Below are 22,109 nucleotides of genomic sequence, written 5' to 3' on the forward strand. Positions count from 1 at the left end.
CGGCGCTCCATCCACTTTGAAACTCTGGGGTGGTGGGTCAGCAACCTGCGATCTGGGCTTGCTGACCTGCCATTCCAGAGCAGGAGGTCGCAGATCACTTAAGAGGGCTCCACGGGCCACTGGTTGAGCACCCCTGCTTTACAAGAACTTTTAATGGATTGTTTGCACATGATAACTGACACAAAGTGGCAGTAATGTGGATACAATGCTGCTAAACCTGATTAAAATGCTGCTAAACTGGATTGATGATTCACTTATAGTGGTGGTTAATCTGTTACTATGCTGCTGTATGTGGGTCCAACCAAACTTTTCAATAGCTCGGGGTGGATATAAAGTTATTTGAGCCATGTGCAGAGGCGGCTCTAGGCTTTGTGAGGCCTTAGGCAAATCTTAGACATGAGGCCCCACTCATGCCCATAATGGGAAAAATAATTCAAGCAATAATATACTGTGTGTGTGCATATATATATATATATATATATATATATATATATATATATATATATACATATAATTAATATATATATTGTAGGGTATCAGAGGGGTGAACAGCTGGCTCAGAGACAGTCCAATAAAATAAAGTGGCTTTATTCAGCAAAAACAAACATAAGACAAGACAGACTTGTCTTTTCACACGGTTGTGCACACAGGTACAGCTCACAGTTCAGCAGCACACAGGCTTACAGGTAATAGTTCATGGCTCCAATCAGAGCTATAGTCTTTATGTGGTTAAGCTCACCCAGCAGGTACACCATCCAGCAATGGACCTTTTCACACAGCGTGCTGCTGTGTCTCCCTCTCCTACTCAAACAGCTCCTCTCTTTCAGCCCAGCTGACAATAAGCAGGTCTGAAGGGGAAGTACCTGCCCTCTTCGATTAACCCCTTCTTAACCCTGCCCCAGGCTGACCCTCTACATATCCCCCCCCCCTCTGTTCCAGGCCAGGGGTCTGGACACCACGAATCCAGTGGCAATAGACCCGGGAAAGGGTATCCGCATTCTGATGTACCTTTCCTGGTCTATGTACCACTACAAACCTGAAATCCTGTAGAGCAAGGAACCACCGAGTGATTCTGGCGTTTTTATCTTTATTTTGGCCCATTTTATTGCGAGACACTCCCTTTCCTCAATGGAATAATTCCTCTCAGCTGGCATGAGCTTCCGGCTCAAGTACACAATGGGGTGCTCATCCCCCCCCCAATCATCTGGTACAGTACTGCATCCAGACCCAACTTTGAGGCATCTGTGTGGAACTCTTTTTGGAAGTCGGGAGCTACCAACACTGGTTCCTGGCACAAAGCTTGCTTCAACTGGCAGAACGCTGCTTCTGCACTCCATTGAACAACAGTTGCGTTCTTTCCCTTTTTGAGATCAGTCAGAGGCGCTGCTAGACTGGCAAAGTTGGGGACAAACCTCCTATAATAGCCCACAACACCAAGGAAAGAACGCACCTGTTTCTTTGTGAGTGGACGAGGCCATTTCTGAATAGCCTCCACCTTGTTTAGTTGGGGTTTAATCACGCCACTGCCTACAACATACCTCAGGTAGCGGGCCTCCTCCAACCCAACCTTGCTCTTTTCCGGGTTCACTGTGAACCCCGCCCTTCGGAGTGCATCCAAGACCAACTGGACCTTCGGTAAGTGACTCTCCCAGTCCTGACTAAAGATGACAATGTCATCAAGATAGGCTCCTGAGAATTCCTTATGAGGTTTCAGGACGAAGTCCATGGCCCTCTGGAAAGTGGCTGGGGCGCCATGTAACCCAAACGGCATTCGGGCATACTGCCATAACCCTTCTGGTGTGGCAAATGCAGTTTTTTCTTTAGCCTCTGGGGAAAGTGGGATCTGCCAGTATCCCTTGGTCAAGTCAAGAGTGGTAATGTACCGGGCCGGTCCTAATCTCTCGATTAACTCATCCACCCGGGGCATGTGGTACGCGTCTGGCTTGGAGACTTCATTTAACTTGTGAAAGTCATTGCAGAACCGCCAGGTTCCATTCGGCTTGGGTACAAGGACTATAGGGCTGGACCAGCTACTTGAAGACTCCTCAATGATCCCAAGGTCCAACATACTCTTAAGCTCGGCCGAGACAATATACCGGCAAGCTTCGGGTATGCGGTAGGGTTTGAGGTTTACTTGAACGCCAGAGTCTGTGATGACATTATGTTCAATTACCGAGGTTAGGCCTGGCAGGTTTGAAAAAATGTCTCGATTCCCCTGCAAAAACTCCCAGGACTCCTGTTTTTGAGAAGGGGAGAGAGCCTCTGCAATCCCTACCTTCTTAATCTGAGCATCAGGGTCTTCCGGGACCTTCAGACTGACTGTCAAAACCTGTCTATCTTTCCATGGTTTGATCAAGTTGACGTGGTAAATCTGGTAGGATTTATGTTTGGTGGGCTGATGGACTTTATAGTTGACCTTGCCCACCCTCTCAACTATCTCAAAGGGTCCTTGCCACTTGGCGAGAAACTTATTCTCCACGGTAGGCACTAAGACCAGCACCCGATCCCCAGGTTTAAACTCTCTAACCTTGCAGATCGGTTGTATACACAACTCTGGGCATTTTGCGCAGCCTGCAAATGTTCCCATACTATAGGCATAACTTTTGTTATTTGGTCCTGCATTTGAGACACGTGTTCTACCACACTCTGATACGGGGAAGCTTCTTGTTCCCATGTCTCTTTCATTATATCCAGTAGTCCACGTGGGTGTCTCCCATAAACCAACTCAAAGGGGGAGAATCCCGTGGAGGCCTGGGGTACCTCTCTTATGGCAAACAACAAGGGAGGCAACAAGCAATCCCAATCCCGACAATCCTCCTCAACAGCTTTCTTTAGCATTTCCTTTAAGGTTTTGTTGAACTGCTCCACTAACCCATCAGTTTGTGGGTGATACACTGAAGTCCACAAGTGTTTAATCTCAAACAGTTTACAGAGTTCCTTCATCACTTTTGACATGAACGGGATACCTTGGTCTGTCAAGATCTCGGATGGGAGCCCTGTTTTCATGAACATCTGAAACAACTCCCGTGCGATGACCTTGGATGAGCAATTTCTTAAAGGGACCCCTTCCGAATACCTGGTGGCATAGTCGAGGACAACTAAAATGTATTGTGTCCCCTAGCTGACTAAGGTAAGGGACCCACCAAGTCCATGGCTATGCGATCAAAGGGAACCTCGATAATTGGAAGCGATACCAGCGGACTGCGAAAATGGGGTGTTGGAGCGGTTCTTTGACAGGTAGGGCAGGACTCCCAGTAGTCCTTAATTTCTCGATATACACCGGGCCAAAAAAAATGCAGTAAAACCCGTTCCTGAGTTTTAGCCGCTCCAAGGTGACCCCCAAGTACATGACTATGAGCCAAATGCAACACCCTAACCTGAAAGGTTTGGGTACCACCAGTTGTTCCAACACTTTATTGACTTTAGTTACTCGGTACAACAAGTCATGATTCACAGCAAAATGGGGGAACTGCACGTCTGCCCCAGGGTGCTGTGGTTCACCATTTAAGACCGTGGCCTGTTCCCTGGCGGGGATCAAAGTGGGGTCCCTCATCTGAGCACTAAGGAAATCTTCCCGGGAGCCCCCCGAGATCTGACATATCTGGCTCAGAGGAGGTACTTTCCGCTTACAATCCCGCAAACACATCCAGGGAACCGGGCTCACTTCCTGCAGGTTCAGCAACCTGGTACTGATCCTTAGTAACAACCTCCTGCAACACAGTATTATTTACCACCTCTGTGGGTTCTTGCTTTTTGGGGGAACCCTCAAACCTTTGAGCTTTTGCTCATACAAGTCCCAAAACATGGGGTATTCTCGCCCGATTAGTAAGTCATGAGGTAATCCCGGGACCACCCCAACTTTTAGTGTAGCCGTTCCTGCTGGTCTACACAGGGTCACACAGGCCACCGGATAGTTTTTAACATCACCATGCACACAGATGACCCCAACCTGTTCCCTTGGTACCAGCTTTCTTGGCAACCCGTCCAATCGGAGCAGGGTAACGACACTCCCAGAGTCAAGGAGCCTCCTGTCCATTGACCCGCTCTACACACTCATGCGGATTTAGGTTGGTTGCAGCACATAATGCATGGACATACATGGAGCGATGGCGGCCCACGTCGCACTCCATTGGTTCTTCCCGACTTGGGCACTGGGCCGCCAGATGACCCAGTTGATGGCAGGACCAACAGCGAACCTCACGGGGTTCCCCCTGTTGGTTCCCTGGAAGCTTAGGTCCTGGGGTGCTCCTGGTAGTTGTATTATCCCTCCGAGCAGCCACTATGTGATCACTGGGAGCCACACTGGTGCTGGAACGCACTTCTTTGAAATGGGCCAGCTCTCTTGTGACAGAGGGACTCTCCTGGAACTTTTCTGCACAACTGTAGCGCTCAACAGCTGCAGCCATCTCATCCAGGGACTGAGGCTCGGACTGAGCTACCCATCGGTGGAGCTCCCTGGGTAGTCCATGCAGGAAACGGTCGAGTGTGACTCTTTCCACAATCTGAGTGGGTGTCTTTTCCTCAGGTTTCAGCCAATCTTGGAACAAGTGCATCAGGTGGTAGAGCTGCGCACGGGCAGGCTTAGCCTTGTCAAAGCGCCAGCCATGGACTCGGTTCGCCCTTAAAGCGACAGTCACTCCCAGCCTTGCCAGGATTTCTGATTTTAGGAGCTTATAATCCCATGCTGATTCAGGGGCCAAGTCACAGTACGCTTGTTAGGGGTCTGCGCTCAGGAAAAGAGCCAGTACATCTGCCCAGTCTTTATCAGGCAGACCTTCTCTTGCTGAAACCCGCTCAAACACCGCTAGGTATGCTTCCACGTTGTCTAAGGCCGTCATCTTTTGCAGGGTCCGCTGCACTGCCTTCCGGGGGTCACTCTTTACAGCGGGGTCACCTTTCGTTATTTCAGCCTACTGGGTCACTGCCTTTTTTAATTCCGCTATCTGTTCACTCAGTAAGTGGTTTGTTTCCTGTTGTACAGCGACTGTCTGCACCAGGATCTGCTCCTGCCGAGCCTGTGCTTGTACCAGGGCCTGCTGAGCCTCCTGATGGCGGGCCTGGGCTTGTGTATTAGCCAGTACCAGCTGCCTAACCACGTCCTCCATGGCTTGTTCAGAAGATTTCACCGTCTGTGCAGCTTTAACCCAGGACATGGGATTGGACTGGACCCCTCAAACTGCCCAATGCACGCTCCACCAGTTGTAGGGGATCAGAAGGGTGAACAGCTGGCTCAGAGACAGTCCAATAAAATAAAGTGGCTTTATTCAGCAAAAATGGCAAAAATAAACATGAGACAAGACAGACTTGTCTTGTCACACGGTTGTGCACACAGGTACAGCTCACAGTTCAGCAGCAAACAGGCTTACAAGTAATAGTTCATGGCTCCAATCAGAGCTACAGTCTTTATGTGGTTAAGCTCACCCAGCAGGTACACCATCCAGCAATGGACCTTTTCACACAGTGTGCTGCTGTGTCTCATTATTCATTATTCACTTATCAATAAGTGATTAGGTGCACCACAAGTGGAGGGTTGTCCTTCTCATTCCCTCCCATTCCCTCCCTTTCCTTCCCCTTTCCCTCCTCCCTCCCATTCTTCCTCCCCACTTTTTCCTCTCCCTCTTCCCCCTCCTTTTGCTCACTTTAATTCCCGTCCTTGTCTCCTTTCGTTTGGTCTTGCCTTTCCCTCTCCTCCCCCTTTTCCTTTCTGTCTAAAATGTCTTATCCTTTTCCCTTACCTTTCCTTCCCTCCCCCCCCCTTTCCCTTCCCCCCCTCCCTCTTTTTTCCCCCCTTCTTTTTTCCCCCCTCCTCCCCCCTTTCCCTTCCCCTTTTTTCCTTTCTTTTCCCCTTCTCCCTTCCCCCTCTCCTCCCCCATCCCTATGTCCCCTCTCTTCCCTTTATCACATCCCGTTTTTTTCTCCTCTTCCTTTCCCCCCTTCCCCTCCCCCCCTCCCCCCTTCCTTTGTTTCCCTTTTTCCTTTCCCCCTCTTGGTCACCTTATCGCACTCTTCACCTCACCTGGGTGGTTGTCACTTATAGGAAATTGATTTTTATTTTTATTACCTGACATGCTCTTCATTCTCTTTACACACTAGTGTGTTCCGCCGTAAAAAACCCCCCTTGCCCGCCCCCGGCGGAGCGCCCAACCTTGGGCGTCTCACAGTGCCGTCTAAGCCCATATTAGGGCATTGGTTGGTGAGTTCACACATATTTATCTGAAATGTATTACTACTCCAATATTATGTTACTGTTAATGTTATTATTTACTGTATGTGTAATTGTAGTTATTTGATCCCTAGAGAACTTACTTGGACACCTCCTGAAGAAGCGGTCAATCCGTGAAACTGTTGAGGTCACGTTCTCAAGTACTCTAAACAACAGCCTTCAACTACTCTTACAGGCACTTTTAAATGTTACTGTAAAGTCTGTATTATAACAGTTTTTTGTGATATCTATATCTTGTTTATATAGATGTTTTAAAGTGATGTTTTTTCAATAAATTTAATTTTTACCTATAATTGTACGCTTGTATGAGGTACCGGAATAGTCCAAATAGCTCTGGGTGGTGAGGTGGGACTCGATTGGAGTAGTCCACGTGAAATTTTTCCTCCTCCCCTCCCATTCCCCTCTACTCAAAATGATTGAAGGATGAAGGTACCCACTAAAATGTACCAATCGCTATTCGCGTGGCAATTACTTTACTAAAAAGAAGGAGGTATTGGCCGGCTATAGGGGTGGAGGAGGCCGGATTTTTTTTTACACTAAACAATATCTGAAATGGAGTCACTTCATCCTGATGTAGCTTCTAGCTCTCAGTTGAGTGCTCCAGAAAATTACCGCCGAAAAGGAGTCGCTTCATCCTAATGTAGCTTCTAGCTCTCAGGTGAGCGCTCCAGACCAGATTACAAAATGTAACTACAAACTCAAAATATACCAGACTTTACTGTCACTTCATTAACATCTTACAAAGGAGAGGCATTGGCTGGCTATAGGGGTGGAGGAGGCCGGATTCATTTTTACACTAAACAATATCCGAAATGGAGTCACTTCATCCTGATGTAGCTCCTATCTCTCAGGTAAGCGCACCAGACAATTACCGCAAAAAAGCAGTCACTTCATCCTGATGTAGTTTCTATCTCTCAGGTGAGCGCTCCGGACAATTACCGCCGAAAAGGAGTCACTTCATCCTGATGCAGCTTTTAGCTCTCAGGTGCAGACTCAAAACCAGAATACAAAATGTAGCTACAAACTCAGAATATACCAGAGTTTACAGTCACTTCATTAACATCTTACAAAGAAGGAAAGGTATTGGCCGGCTATAGGGGTGGAGGAGGTAGAATTTATTTTTACACTAAACAATATCCGAAATGGAGTCACTTCATCCTGATGTAGCTTCTCTCAGGTAAGCGCACCAATTACTGCCAAAAAGGAGTCACTTCATCCTGATGTAGTTTCTCTCGAGTGAGCGCTCCAATTACTGCCGAAAAGGAGTCACTTCATCCTGATGCATCTTCTAGCCCTCAGGTGAGCGCTCTAGACAATTACCACTAAAAAAGAGTCGCTTCATCCTGATGTAGCTTCTAGCTCTCAGGTGAGCGCTCCAGACCAGATTACAAAATGTAGCTACAAACTCAAAATATACCAGTTTACTGTCACTTCATTAACATCTTACAAAGAAGGAGAGGTATTGGCCGGCTATAGGGGTGGAGGCCGGATTTATTTTTACACTAAACAATATCTAAAATGGAGTCACTTCATCCTGCTGTAGCTTCTCTCAGGTGAGCCCTCCAGACAATTACTGCTGAAAACGAGTCGCTTCATCCTGATGCAGCTTTTAGCTCTCAGGTGCAGACTCCAGACCAGAATACAAAATGTAACTACAAACTCAAAATATAAAAGAGTTTACTGTCACTTCATTAACATCTTACAAAGGAGAGGCATTGGCTGGCTATAGAGGTGGAGGAGGCAGTTTTTTTTTACACTAAACAATATCCAAAAAGGAGTCTCTTCATCCTGATGCAGCTTCTATCTCTCAGGCGAGTGCTCCAGACAATTACCACTGAAAAAGAGTCGCTTCATCCTGATGTAGCTTCTAGCTCTCAGGTGAGCGCTTCAGAGCAGATTACAAAATGTAACTACAAACTCAAAATATACCAGACTTTACTGTCACTTCATTAACATCTTACAAAGAAGGAGAGGCATTGACCGGCTACAGGGGTGGAGGAGGCCGGATTCATTTTTACACTAAACAATATCCGAAATGGAGTCGCTTCATCTTGATGTAACTTCTAGCCCTCAGGTGAGCGCTCTAGACAATTACCACTGAAAAAGAGTGGCTTCATCCTGATGTAGCTTCTATCTCTTAGTTGAGTGCTCCAGACAATTACCGCCGAAAAGGAGTCGCTTCATCCTGATGTAGCTTCTAGCTCTCAGGTGAGCGCCCCAGACATATACCACCGAAAAGGAGTCACTTCATCCTCATGTAGTTTCTAGCTCTCAGGTGAGCGCTCCAAACCAGATTACAAAATATAGCTACAAACTCAGAATATACCAGAGTTTACTGTCACTTCATTAACATCTTACAAAGAAGGAGAGGTATTGGCCGGCTATAGGGGTGGAGGAGGCAGGATTTATTTTTACATATTCCCTTACCTTATACTCGCTCCAGGATACTGCTGAAACAGACAGATCCAAATTTCACCCATAAAGGCAGGCAGCGTTTAGTAACCTTCAAAGACCGGGTCCCTACATAGGGATTCCACTCCTTTGTACCTGTATAGCACCCCTCAGGAAATCTTTAGGTGATGTAGTATGACCAAAAAGAGTCCTGGTTCTAGGGTCCAACCCTCAAAGAGAGGCGTTACAGGCAAAAACCTTGTTCTTCTATGCGAGGCCCGAGTACCATCCCGTGGCCTCAGTGGCGTGGATGGATCCGGTTGTGGAGGTTTTTTAAATCCAGCATGGATCCCTCCTGGAGCTCCTCAGAGCACATCTTCACTCGTGACCAACACCTTAGACACTGGCGAAAAAACTGAGGTACTCCTGGAAGGAGGAGGGGTTATATAGGGGAGTCAACTTTCTGTATTGGCTATACAAGTATCAACACCTGAAGGTGGCCCATAACCCACTAAGTTATTACTTAGGCTGTGTCCCATGATGTACAATAAAGAAATACAGAATTTTTACATGTAAACAAAAGTGTCAGAAAAAAGCCTGGGGGTCAAGTGGTTACAGGAGAAGTACAGATAAAGCTCATTTGGCTGCACTTCTCCCGTAGATCACAAGTTCATTCTGCACTCCTGGGACACGTTTTCAGCAGTGATCGAACCCCGCTGTCGGCTGATGTCACAGAGCTGATCCAGGCTCAGGCAAGATCGCAACAATGACAATAACGGTGACTAACAGTCACCAGCTCTCTGAGAACTAAGCAATTGGCTGTGTTTGATCGATCGGTTCTCAGTGTTAGAGCTGTCGGGGGGACAGATGCAGCATCGGACTGATGCAGCATCCACCTAGGTAAGTATGATTCTTTACAAGAAAAAAATCATAGTTCTCTTTTAAATAGTGGTTGCCAATGTGTTGGAAACGGTTCTCTGTCAAAACTCTACACAGCTGCCTTCTCTGTCCATAGGTTTAGGAATTACAGCTCTTAAGAATATCCATTCCCCCTTTTTCAAGGGACCAAAAGTAATTGGACAAGTGAATCAAAAGCTGTTTCATGACCAGGTGTGGGCTACTCCATTATTTCTTCTTCAATTAAGCAGGTAAAAGGTCTAGGAGTTGGATTCTAAGTGTGGTATTTACATTTGGAATCTCTTGCTGTGAACCTACAAGAATAGAAAAGCCAGATTAGACTTTGCCAAAAAACATCTAAAAAAGCATTCTTTGGGCAGATGAAACTAAGATTAATCTGTACCAGAATAATGGGAAGAAAAAAGTGTGTTGAAGGATTGAAACAGCTCATGATCCAAAGCACACAATGTCATCTATAAAACATGTTGGAGGCAGTGTGATGGCATGGGCATGCATGGTTTCCAGTGGCATTGGGTCATTGGTGTTTATTGATGATGTGACAGAAGACAGAAGCAGCCGGATGAATTCTGCAGTGTTTAGAGATATACTGTCAGCCCAGATTTAGCCAAATGCAGCAAAGTTGATTGGACGGCACTTCACAGAACAGATGGACAATGATCCAAAACACTGCAAAAACAACCCAGGAGCTTTTGAAGGAAAAGAAGTGGAATATTCTGCAATGGCTTAATCACCCAATCTCAACCAAATTGAGCATGCATTTCCCTAGCTGAAGGCAAAACTAAAGGCAGAAAGACCCACAAACAAAGAACAATTGAAGACAGCTGCAGTTAGAGCCTGGCAAAGCATCAGAAAGGTAATGTCCAGTAATGTCCATGGGTTCCAGACTTCAGGCAGTCATTGCCAGTAAAGGATTCTTAACAAAATATTAAAAATGAACATTTTATTTATGATTATATTCATTTGTCCAAATACATTTGAGCCCCTAAAAATGGGTGTCGGTGTATAAAAATTGTTGCAGTTCCTAAAATGTGTACTTGATATTTATGTTCAACCCCTTGAATTAAAGCTAAAAGTCTGCACTTCAAATTCATTTGGATTGTTTCGTTTTCATTTTATTCTGGTGGCATACAGAGCCAAAAGTATGAAAATTGTGCCCGTGTCCAAATATATATATGGACCTAACTGTATGTCCCCTCCCTCCTCCTGCCACCTTATGTAAAAAAAGATGTGTATACTAACCTTTTATCAGCCCACTCCAGTCACATGATCCCATAGCCTCACTGTGTCAGTAATCGGCCAGCTGTAGGGATGTGGAGGGAGCGCCAACATCGGCTTGGCTATGGGATCCTTTGGTTGGTGTCACCTCTATTGGAACTCCCAGCCATTGCCAAGTGCTCTCTTGACTCCCGTGCAGCCGGCCGCTCACTGACACAGGGGATCACATGACTGAACTGGAGTAGGCAGAAATAAGTATACACATCTTTTTTACATAAGGCAGATAGGATAGGTAGCAGGAAGGAGGGGGGACATTTTTAGGAATAGTTATGGTTAAGCAGGAATTTAACTTTATATACACATTGAAATAAATGCAATAAAAAGCCACAAGTAGCTTAAAACATTTAATTTATAAAAGCAAAATCTAAGAATTTTTATTGCTAACACACACAGCAATCTTCTCAAAACAGCATGCTGATTAATATGTAGATTTGTATGACCCCCTTCTAGCATGGGTTGTCAACAGGGGAAGAGCAAGACAATACATGTGTATTTCTGCTGGCCCCTTTGTCCTATGAGCTGCAGACCAGGACCTGCAAAAAAGATGCATGATTATTCTGACCAATACAAAATTCCCTGAAGGAAATATGAGGCTTTGGGTTGCAAATATGTGATTTGATGACAGGATAATGCCTGTTGTAGGGATATATTTTATAATCTATTACTGCAGATCTACGTTTCAACATAGGGTAAAACAGTTTGATAAAATGTACTTAAAAGAGCATTTTAGGAATATGCCCTATGACATCACTTAAACTAGGGTCTTCCCTGAGGCACCTGTCCCTGCACGGAGGTCACTATATCCAAGTAGATTTATACCCTGCATTTTCAGAACTTCAGGGCTGTTCCTGCAGTGAAGTGATCTGATGCTGCTAGCAATAAAAGAAACGTCTTTGAGACATCCAGCCTTGATATATAGAGAGATCAAAAGTTCTAGTACTCTCAGAAAACACTGATGGCAAGAGCCAGTATAGAGGGATGTGCTTATTGCCTGAGGGTTCAATCACATTATTGCAGTGTGTTAATGCACATGCATCAGCATGCATTGCTTTAGGGCAGCCTATTCATTTTAAAAAGTCTAAGGCACCAGAACGCACCAAAACAGCGCATGTTCTACATGATTGTAATTCCTAATTTTTGTTGGAGGATTGTTCCTCCCTACAAAGTGTTGCAAGCTGCTTTTCTACCAGCAGGTCTCACGCTTAAGGTGCTGTAAAATGTAACTAAGTCCCCGTTTACACCGGGGCGACATGTTACATAGTAGGCGAGGTTAAAAAAAGACACAAGTCCAACCCATGTATGTGATTATATGTCAGTATTACATTGTATATCCCTGTATGTTGCGGTCATTCAGGTGATTATCTAATAGTTTCTTGAAACTATCAATGCTTCCTGCTGAGACCACTGCCTGTGGAAAGGAATTCCACATCCTTGCCGCTCTTACAGTAAAGAACCCTCTACATAGTTTAAGGTTAAACCTCTTTTCTTCCAATTTTAATGAGTGGCCACGGGTCTTGTTAAACTTGTGACAAGTGTTACCCCCATTGCCGGCAATGGAACCCTTCATATCACCGCAATTCATGTCGCAGCAATTATGAAAAAGGTTCCTGCACTACTTTTTACTGATTTAATTGCGACTTGCATAGACTTCTGTTAAATGAAGTCGCAAGCCACAAAGAAATTGGCAGTGCAAATTGCACTGATGTGAGGCTTTTAAATCACGCTGAAGTAGCGTGATTTCAAAGCCACACTGGTGTGAATCAGGGATAAAGAAAAGTAGCCCTGGTCCTGCTTGTTAAACACTAGCAGAACCCCAAGGGCCTGCATTAACAAGCTTTTGTTTGCCTCAGAACTACTTTTCTCCCTATATAGATCAATGGGAATGCAAAAGTAGCAGGAAGCAGCTTAGGAGGAGGTCACATGCACCCGTCAATGAACTGTAAATGATCTCAGAAGCATCTCAAATGCAGGCTGGATACATCTGAAAGCAAGCTGCCATTTATTAATGTACACAAGCCCAAAGCCCCATAAAAAGGCTCTTAAAGCGGTAGTAAAGTCTGGGTTACAAAAAAAAAACTTTCCCCTGCAAGTTATGGGCATAATGTGCTAGTATGCAATGCATACTAGCACATTATGACACTTCCCTTAAAATGAAGCCTTACAGCAGTGCACCACTGACAAGGCTTTTATCTTCACCCGGTCTTCCCTCCGGGTTCGCAGGTTCTGGCCGTTTAAATGGCTGAGCTGCGAGAGGTCACTCCCGCGCATCTGCACAGGAGCCATGATCGCAGCAAATCGCTCAGAAGGGACAGCATACAGAGTATACCGAGCGCAGTGCAGATGTGCTGGTGACATCACTGACTGCAGAAATACCAAATATCTCCTAAACGTTGCACATTTAAGAGATATTCCTTGTACCTACAGAGAAGCTTTATTATAATCTTACCTGTAGGTACAAGTCAGCAAGCGGCTTTTACTACGGCTTTAAGCTGTTGGTTGGCTACTAGCATGAAAATCAGGCTCCTGATCACTGCATTTCTCTTTGCCAGCCCTGTATTCATTGTCCTTTTATGAAACTGTTTTATTCACCTGCTCAAACCAACATAAATTCTGAAAGTGGTTGATGATTGAAAATCAAGAGCTGCCAGCATTCATCATTAAGGTTTTTAACAAGAGTTCAAATCTTTCCACTTGCTTACAGACACAACTGTTAATGGGCATAAGGCTCTAGCACACAGCACAGAGTACAGAGCAAAATGTGTTTTTATTGTCGTGGCCCTGTGGTAGCTGCTGCGTATTTTTGTCCATACATATGTATTATAAATCCACCGTATGCGCCTATGTGTATGTGAACTCCAGCATCTGCATTTACATGCGTGAATATTTTTCAAAACATTTACACATGCATACCCATGTACTGCATTTTTTGTAATGTGTGTCTATGGACAAAAATAGACTGCAGCTGTGGCTCCCAGAAACCACAAGCGCATTTTATGCGGCCATGTGCAAGAGCCCTTGCACACCGATAACATTACCTGAGTAAAGGGCAGTTTAAAATCTCACCCCTAAAATCACTTGAGCTGAATATGATGGCTTACTATAGCACATCCTGCCATGAATACCGATTCAGTTCTATGAGTAACTCAATGGACTGAGGTTGTTGTAAATTAAGGAACAGTCTCCCTTTTAAAAAAAAAAAAAGAAAAAAGGAAGAACTGTTCTCTGCAGAACAGATCGTAAATTTAGCTTCAAGCCACAAATGTAAAGTCTGCAGACCATTTTTTAAATGCACATGCACAGGCCTGGCGTATGTTAGGAAGCACCTGAGGAGCTTTGAGCCACTGAGGAAGATGTATTCTTAGTGATAATGGAGATGTGCTAGAGCACCCCCTGTACCCAGTAGGTACAGAACCTCACACTGTAAAGCAGTATACAAAATGTGACAGTCTTGCAAGCATCCATCTTTACACACATGCACCCAAAAAATATGTAAAAAAGCATCCAAAACAAGCTGCCAAACAGGTGGATACGTCCAGTCTATTCACAGTGCTTCTCAGATCTTTGATAAAGAGGGAAAGAAAACTAAGTGCTAAATCTTCAGTCTCAGCGGTTTATAGCACCGATTGCTGATGGATTATGGACTAAGAGTCCCTGAAGGGTTCTGTGGTTTTCTGCAGTCTTTGGACCAGAACAGCATTGTTGAGGTGGGCTTCCTGAATGGTGATGGTCTCATCCAAGATGTCACACAGAGGGAAAGAGGTGGCCAATTTGAAGGGCAGCTTCTCAGACTTACAAGGCATACTCTCCAGGAATTGCCGCACATCACTGATCCTGCAGGAGATAAATTAAAACGTTATAACAAAACAGGCCTTACATTTGCATATCCAGTCCAAACTTGTTGTTTTTTTACATTACATCCTTAAGCTGGCAATACATTTATCAAAAGTCAGCTGGTTCAGCAGGGACTGGCCAAAGTTCGATCCATGTATGAGGAAAGTGGATCTGTACAACAAGCCTTCTGTACAGCCATTCCATCAGTGCTGGCAGCGCTGATCAGTGTGTTCTTATGGTGAGAATACAATACTGTGTCCCCTGTCAGAATACAAATGCTCAGCAGAGGATTCCCCCATCCACCGCGAAGGTGTGGATGAGGGAAGCGGGTCAGATTGTTTTTTTCAACTTGCTGGTTGAAGAAAAAAATTGAAACATCTATGGGTTGATTTAATGTAGTGTCCATTACAGAGATTTCCCTTTATGTTCCTATGTTGTCATTAGACAGAAGCTCTCCATAGATAGAAACAAGAGTGTTGACAACAAATTTCCCCCTTTTTTTCACATCCTGCAGGGCTCCCTCATAGTGTCCACTTCCTTTATTAACCACTTCAATACTGGGCACTTTCGCACCTTCTTGCCCAGGCCAATTTTCAGCTTTCAGTGCGGTCACTGTTTAAATGCCAATTGCGCGGTCATGCTACACTATACCCAAACTAAATTTTTATCATTTTGTTCCCACAAATAGAGCTTTCTTTTGGTGGTATTTGATCACCTCTGTGGTTTTTATTTTTTGCTAAACGGATAAAAAAATACCAAAATATTTTTTTTTTAAAGTTTTTCTTTGTTTTTGGCATAAAAATTTGTAAATAAGTAAGTTTTCTCCTTCACTGATGGGCACTGATAAGCTGCACGGATGGGCACTGATAAGGTGGCACTGATGATGGGCACTAATGGGCACTGAAAGGCTGCACTGATGGGTACTTATGGGTGGCACTGATAGACGGCTTTGCTGGACACTGATAGATTTCACTGATAGGCATCACTGGTGGCACTGACAGGCATTTTTCATTGGCAGCTGCCTGGGCACTGATTGGCATATCCCTGGTGGTCTAGGGTGGCATACCTGGTGGTCCTGTGTGGTGGCCATCCCTGGTGGTACTGGCAGCATCCGAGGAGGGCTGTACTGATAAACAATTAGCGCAGACCCCCCAGTCAGGAGAGCAGCTGATCGGCTCTCCTCTACTCGCGTCTGTCAGAGACGAGTGAGAAAAAGCCAATAAACGGCTCTTCCTGTTTACATTGTCAAAAGCAGTGATTGGACACAGCTGATCACGTGGTAAAGAGTCTCCATCAGAGACTCTTTACCTAGATCGGAGTTGCGGTGTGTCAGACTGACACACCGAAACAACAATAGCCGCAATGCACGCCTCCACGGGCGTGCGCCGGCAATTATCCTGCTGGACGTCATATGACGCCCAGTCAGGATAACTGAACCACTTCCCGGCCATCATTCTGCTATAGGCCGGGTGGGAAGTGGTTAATATTTACAGATCAGTTTCTGAAACGTAATCCATTTAGAAACTGTAATGACATTTACAATGAAAAAACAAAAAAAAAATACATCCTACACCAACTGAAATTAAACACCAATGCATTTTTAAGACGTCTGCAGAACAAGTCAGGCACATGTACTGACTACATACAGTCTGGGTTGCCCTGTGTTGGGTAGACAAAAGGATTCGCACATTGGAAAGCTACATAAAAGTCCACTATTGTCCTTTGCTATGGTAGAGACAAGTGCAGATCTGTGGGCCAGGTGCTGGCAGGTTGACAAATCCACGGCTGATCAAAAAAAAACGCACAAAAAACGCACCTCCAAGTTCAAATGCATTGAAAACATAGTAAAAACGCACCATTAACGCACCCGTGTAACTTTTTGATGCAGTTTTTGAGTCTCATGACCTATGAAAAACACACCATAAGCATAGTAATTATGGTAAAATCGGCCCAAAAACCCTGTAAAATTGAGGCAAAATCGCAGCAAATTTGCAAAAAAATTGCAGCAAAACACAGTGCCTTTTTAGTGCCATTACCAGCACCTTAACTCTTATCGGCATTCTGCCAATAACACTATTTTCAGCCTAAATGTTTCGGTGCCTGAAATTTCGCTGCATCTCTAGTCATTTTGGAGGCTGTGTTGCTATGGCTATTTGTATAGTGACTTTATTGCAATAATATAGAGTTAGGTTTAGTAAGAGCATATGTTTACAGAGGCTCTTCCCCCCTCCATTGATATGTAATTAAACCAGTTGGACAGGTCTTGGAGCTGAGACAGGAAGTTGTCGGCAGGATGTGATGTAAGCAGGAGTTAGGGGGAGGAGATTTAGCTTTTGAAAGAGTCATGTGTTCGGAAAAGAGATGCGTTTAGAAGGACGATGGAGTAACACATGGCTGCCGGAAGCTGGATAACTTTGGAGACATTTTAAGTTGGACTGAGCAAGGAACCATGAAGGACATTACATCCTAAACCCTAAATTGGGTAACTGTTTAGTTTACTTAATGCGTACATATTGTACATGCTTCTATTTGTAGGCATATTTTTATAAGCTATGACTTGTATTGTGTTGTGTGTTGTATTGTGCATCCTACAGTTGTATGTGCAGTTTTTCCTGTTTAGTAAAGCATTGATACACTGCAGAAGTCTAAGCTTCCTTGGTTTTACCACAAGAACTTTAATAGATAGACGCAAAGCATAACAGAGGCATGCGCCATTGGTCACTTGGGGACAGTCTTGCATGGACGAGTAATTGCCAGTAAAAAGACCACGGCACTGAAAACTGATCAGGTAATGAAGGGGCATATACAGACTGGTACTCAAGAATTAAGACTATCACTTTAAAGATTGCTAACACGTATGAAATGGAAGCCTCCAAAAAGGTGCACAAATTTGCAAGCAGCATTTAGTGTCCTCTGTTTCATTCCAATTGCTACGCTATCTGATTGGCCAAAATTTACCCTTCCTCTCCTTGCAACTGGCCAATGGGATAATCCATCATAGTGATGGGCCAATATGATTATGTGGAGGAGGAGATTAGCAGCAATCACTGATACTACGCAGAAGTGTTGACGCTTTGACCACAATAGCCCAGCATTCAGGTGAAGCCTAGACTAATGAAAGCTGTTGCATGGATGAGAAGACATATTTAAATGCCTTTAAGTTTTACCTCCCAGCAGCTTTGAGTGGTGCAGTCTCTTTAAGACGAATTGGTGCAGAACTCATCCTGGTATTGGTTCCGCCTGAACATCTGATCACCAAGCATTTTCCTCCTGTTTTACTGCCTCAGTAACTGATCCCCAGGCCTCTATAAAACTCGAATATGGCTACTTGAATTATTTTCACATTTCTCATAAAGGACATAGTCTTTCATTGTTTTAATTAAAGCCCTGGCATGTTTTTTATAACTCCAACCTGCAGGTGATCATTATGTCATAGATTACAAAATGATCACATAATTATGAACCACTTTGATGGGTCCCAGATCCTTTATGTGGATCAGAGCTGTCAGTGACCGCTGTTAGTTGTTAGTCTGACAGATAGCAGTTGTGCACAGTGCCAGCCATCAAAGGGAGGAAGCAGATAATGCCATACAGGGAGAGTCAATCTACAAACTGCTAGCAATAGTTAGGTGAAGTTCGAAAAAGTTTGAATGAGTTTTAATTGTATAATTCTATAATTTGCTACCAATTTTTAGTTGTGCAGGCAACATGTCCGTAAACTACCAGGGTAGTTCATCTTTACAATTATGTTCTTTCACTCATATGCAAAACAGCCTTTGCTTTGTACTCTTGGGCAGCAAGGTTTACCTGTGTGAGGTGTTAAACTTTTGCACAATTCTCTTCCCATTTGTCAGCCAGATCTTGAGGTTTGTAGAAGGCTCCAGATCATTCAGCTCCACAGCAGGAAAGCTCTGCTCTGCATCTTCCATGCCATTCACTGCTTTGTTAATAACAGTGGGTGTGGCACTGAGAAAAAAAAAATATTACTATATATGAACTCTAAATATATATTTATACTAAAAAAGAAAAAATATTAAACAAAAATTCCAGTCAGGATAAAATTATCAAAGCCTGTGAAGTATCATATATAAAACTGCTCCTCCTGCTCCTAGCCGAGTAAAATAATATTTACGTCACTAGAGTCCAACGAGGCCCTCCTCACTGCCATAATTTTGCTAGAATCATTTAGATTCCGCAGTAAGGAGCCGTTAATTATTGTGATTTTATTGAATTTAACTGTATCTTAGTAATTTCTCTTGAGATTAATAAAGTAGTCTGAATCCGAATGTCACATCTTGATTTTCACAGATGGTCCCTTGGTAATGCGCTGCTGAATAATTGCGAAAGATCTCGCTATCCAAAATACTGTTTACTGGTTGCCATGCTGTCATCTATGCAGGTGCAATATATTAAAAGGAGTTGTAAAGGCAGAAGGTTTTTTTTTTTTATCCTAATGCATTCTATGCATTAAGATAAAAAACCTTCTGTGTGTAGCAGCCCCCCCAATTACCTACCTGAGCTCCTTCTCTCTCCAGCAATGTCCACGATCAGCCATCCAGTACACTCCTCCTGATTGGCTGAGACAAAGCAGCGGCGCTATTGGCTCCCGCAGCTATCAAAGTCAGTCAGCCAATCAGGGGAGAGGGGGTGGGGCCAGGTCAGGGGCACTGTGTCTGAATGGATACACGGAGCTCTGACTTAACTTGGGCGACAACCTGTAACAAGCTGCTGCCTGAGGGGCACTCAAAAGAGGGAGGGACTATGAGCAGCAAAGAGGGACCCCAGAAAAGGAGGATCTTTGCTGCTCTGTGCAAAATCAACTACACAGAGGAGGCAAGTATAACATGTTTGTTATTTAAACAAAAAAAGCGAGCCTTTACAATCACTTTAAGAGATTTTAAGCACTGGCAGTTGTGCAGACTTCTGGGATGTGCAACGTGTATCCCAGGAGGCCGCAAGCGTGGGTCATGGGAAAGTGGGCTACATGTCTCGCTCGTCTAGGCAAAAAATAGAATTATTAACCCCTTAGAGCCGGCGCCTGCCAGCCCTTTAAGGGGTTTAGAATGCCGGAGCTTATGACCATGTGACCACCATGATTGGCTGTCACGCGTTCACATGATCGAAAGCGGCAATCAGGAGCTTTCTGTTAGCCGCAGGTACCTACACATTCTCGGCACAGCTCTATTGGTGCTATTGCACGCAAATATGCGGCTGCTTGGCACCAAGGCCCGTCCGCCTTCCTCAGGTAGTAGTGCTTGTGCCGGGATCATGGCTGCCTGCCGTCCTCAGATAGAAGTGCTTGTGGCGGGATCATGGCTGTAGCTGCAGCCATGATCCCAGTACCAAAATTTTTAGCTGGGCTTTAATGTAGAAGGCTCCCCGAGGAAGATACATCATAATCCTGTATCGATACGCGTTGAGGAGGGTGCAGGAGACAGCTGGTCTGTCTCAAGGTGGAGGGACATATGATCTCAACGTTTTATGCTGGCTATAGATTGGTGCACTGAAGCACCTGTACAATGCGAGTACACTGGAAAGGGATAATTGTATAATAAAATGTTATACTAAACAGTATCGCACTATCCAGCCTTTCTATATATTTTGTATGTATGTGGAGACAGCACTATTGGGCAGCCCAGGATTCCACGGTATTCATAAGCGTGTTTTGACTGAACTTAATTGTGAGGTCACACGCTCTAAGGTGAGCGGATTCACATGGGGGGGGGGAGCACCAGTGTGTGGACACATGAACACAATTGGATCACCATGACAATATTTAATTATGTTTGAAATGGACTTTATGATTTAAACATGTTGCATTGATTTATGAGATTCATTATCAATGCAGTATATTCACACACTTTATTTCACCAGTGTCACTTTATTTATGCATTTACACATTTGGATTATTTTATCATGTTTGAGATGGAGTTGATGTAATCATGGTGTTTTGATTCAACTGATTTATCATTAGTATATAATTTATATGCACTTTATCTCACTATTGTCATATATATATATATATATATATATATATTATTTTTTCTTATAGATTCATTTTTTTATTTAATTTTTATTCATTAATTTTGTTTACAGTACTTAGATAGCGCAGCATTTACATATACTGTCTAGGCATGAGCTTATGAGAAGTGATCAATGCTAGCAGCTGTCCACATAGGAGTTTAAGTTATTTCAGGAGTGGTAGCTTGAAAGGTTTCCTTAAATGTATTTAATGTAGAAGTGATTTGAGCAGTTTAACAGCCACCTGGTCACTTCTACACGAAGTCCTGATCCAAAACTTTCGGTTCTAAATACACTGCAAAAGGTTGTTTGAGCACCTCCAGACAGATCTTGCTTCCACAGGCTAAAGTAAACCTACACCTGACAGTACAGCTACAGTATATTATTTAGCAAACATATAACTGTCAATAAGGAAAAACTAAATAAAAAAAAAAAAAAAAAAAGCACCACACTACCAAAACCACAGTGTTGAACACTGTGCATGTATGCTGAGTGGACAAGCTGCTTCAATCTAAAGATGCTCTCTAACGCCATAACCAGCCATTGAGAAACAAAACAGATTCTTGTGTGACCCAGAGAGAACCCTATTAGTGAGAGCACAAAAGAAGGTCCCCTTGAAGTCACTGTATGCAATATCATCTTCAAAAATATTACCTTCCCAGTCTATAACCCTTTCCAGAGAATGGATCCACTTGCTTCTTCTTTAATGAATATTCTTCACTCTTTCTATCTTCCACATTTACAGCCACCTCTTCTTTCTCCGACGTCCTCTGTAGCTCTGGTGGAAGCTCCCTGAAGGATGACATGATTAATTCTTCAATACTAAATACATATCACGTTTTCAATACTACTTATATACTGCTATATGTCATGTACAATGAAAGCTAGAAAATACACAAGTCTTTTTCATCCAGGGTCTTTTAGGGGTTGCTAAGGGTTCCGCGAACAAAATAAGCATTTTCTGTCTCTCAGATTAGTAATCACCAACGCCAATGATCTTTTAGCCCTTTTCTAGAAGACATTTTCCCACCAACCAATTTTAGGGCATTCTTCCCCCATTAACCACTTGTGTAAAGGGGCCTTTCTTCCTACTGACCACCAACGGAAGCAGCATTTTCCCAATGACCATAAGTGTAATGCCCTGTACACACGGTCGGACTTTGTTCGGACATTCCGACAACAAAATCCTAGGATTTTTTCCGACGGATGTTGGCTCAAACTTGTCTTGCATACACACGGTCACACAAAGTTGTCGGAAAATCTGATCGTTCTAAACGCGGTGACATAAAACACGTACGTCGGGACTATAAACGGGGCAGTGGCCAATAGCTTTCATCTCTCTATTTATTCTGAGCATGCGTGGCACTTTGTCCATCGGATTTGTGTACACACGATCGGAATTTCCGACAACGGATTTTGTTGTCGGAAAATTTTATATCCTGCTCTCAAA

At 44.0% G+C, this 22,109-nt stretch overlaps 1 protein-coding gene across 3 annotated transcripts in view; it reads right to left on the reverse strand.

Annotated features, from left to right (window-relative positions):
• Positions 1 to 11,138: 11,138 nt before the first annotated feature.
• Positions 11,139 to 22,109, reverse strand: part of UBXN2A (UBX domain protein 2A) — a 49,408-nt gene continuing 38,437 nt past the window's right edge. For all 3 annotated transcript variants that reach the window (XM_073625321.1, XM_073625322.1, XM_073625323.1), the window contains 3 exons: positions 21,314 to 21,451; positions 18,446 to 18,604; positions 11,139 to 14,638 (listed from right to left, as the gene is read on the reverse strand). In XM_073625321.1, coding sequence (XP_073481422.1) covers positions 14,449 to 14,638; positions 18,446 to 18,604; positions 21,314 to 21,451 — 487 coding nt within the window. In that variant the 3' untranslated portion in view covers positions 11,139 to 14,448. The remainder of the gene's footprint in view (positions 14,639 to 18,445; positions 18,605 to 21,313; positions 21,452 to 22,109) is intronic.

This window comes from Aquarana catesbeiana, linkage group LG04 (assembly GCF_042186555.1).
Source record: "Aquarana catesbeiana isolate 2022-GZ linkage group LG04, ASM4218655v1, whole genome shotgun sequence".
Taxonomy (NCBI): domain Eukaryota; kingdom Metazoa; phylum Chordata; class Amphibia; order Anura; family Ranidae; genus Aquarana; species Aquarana catesbeiana.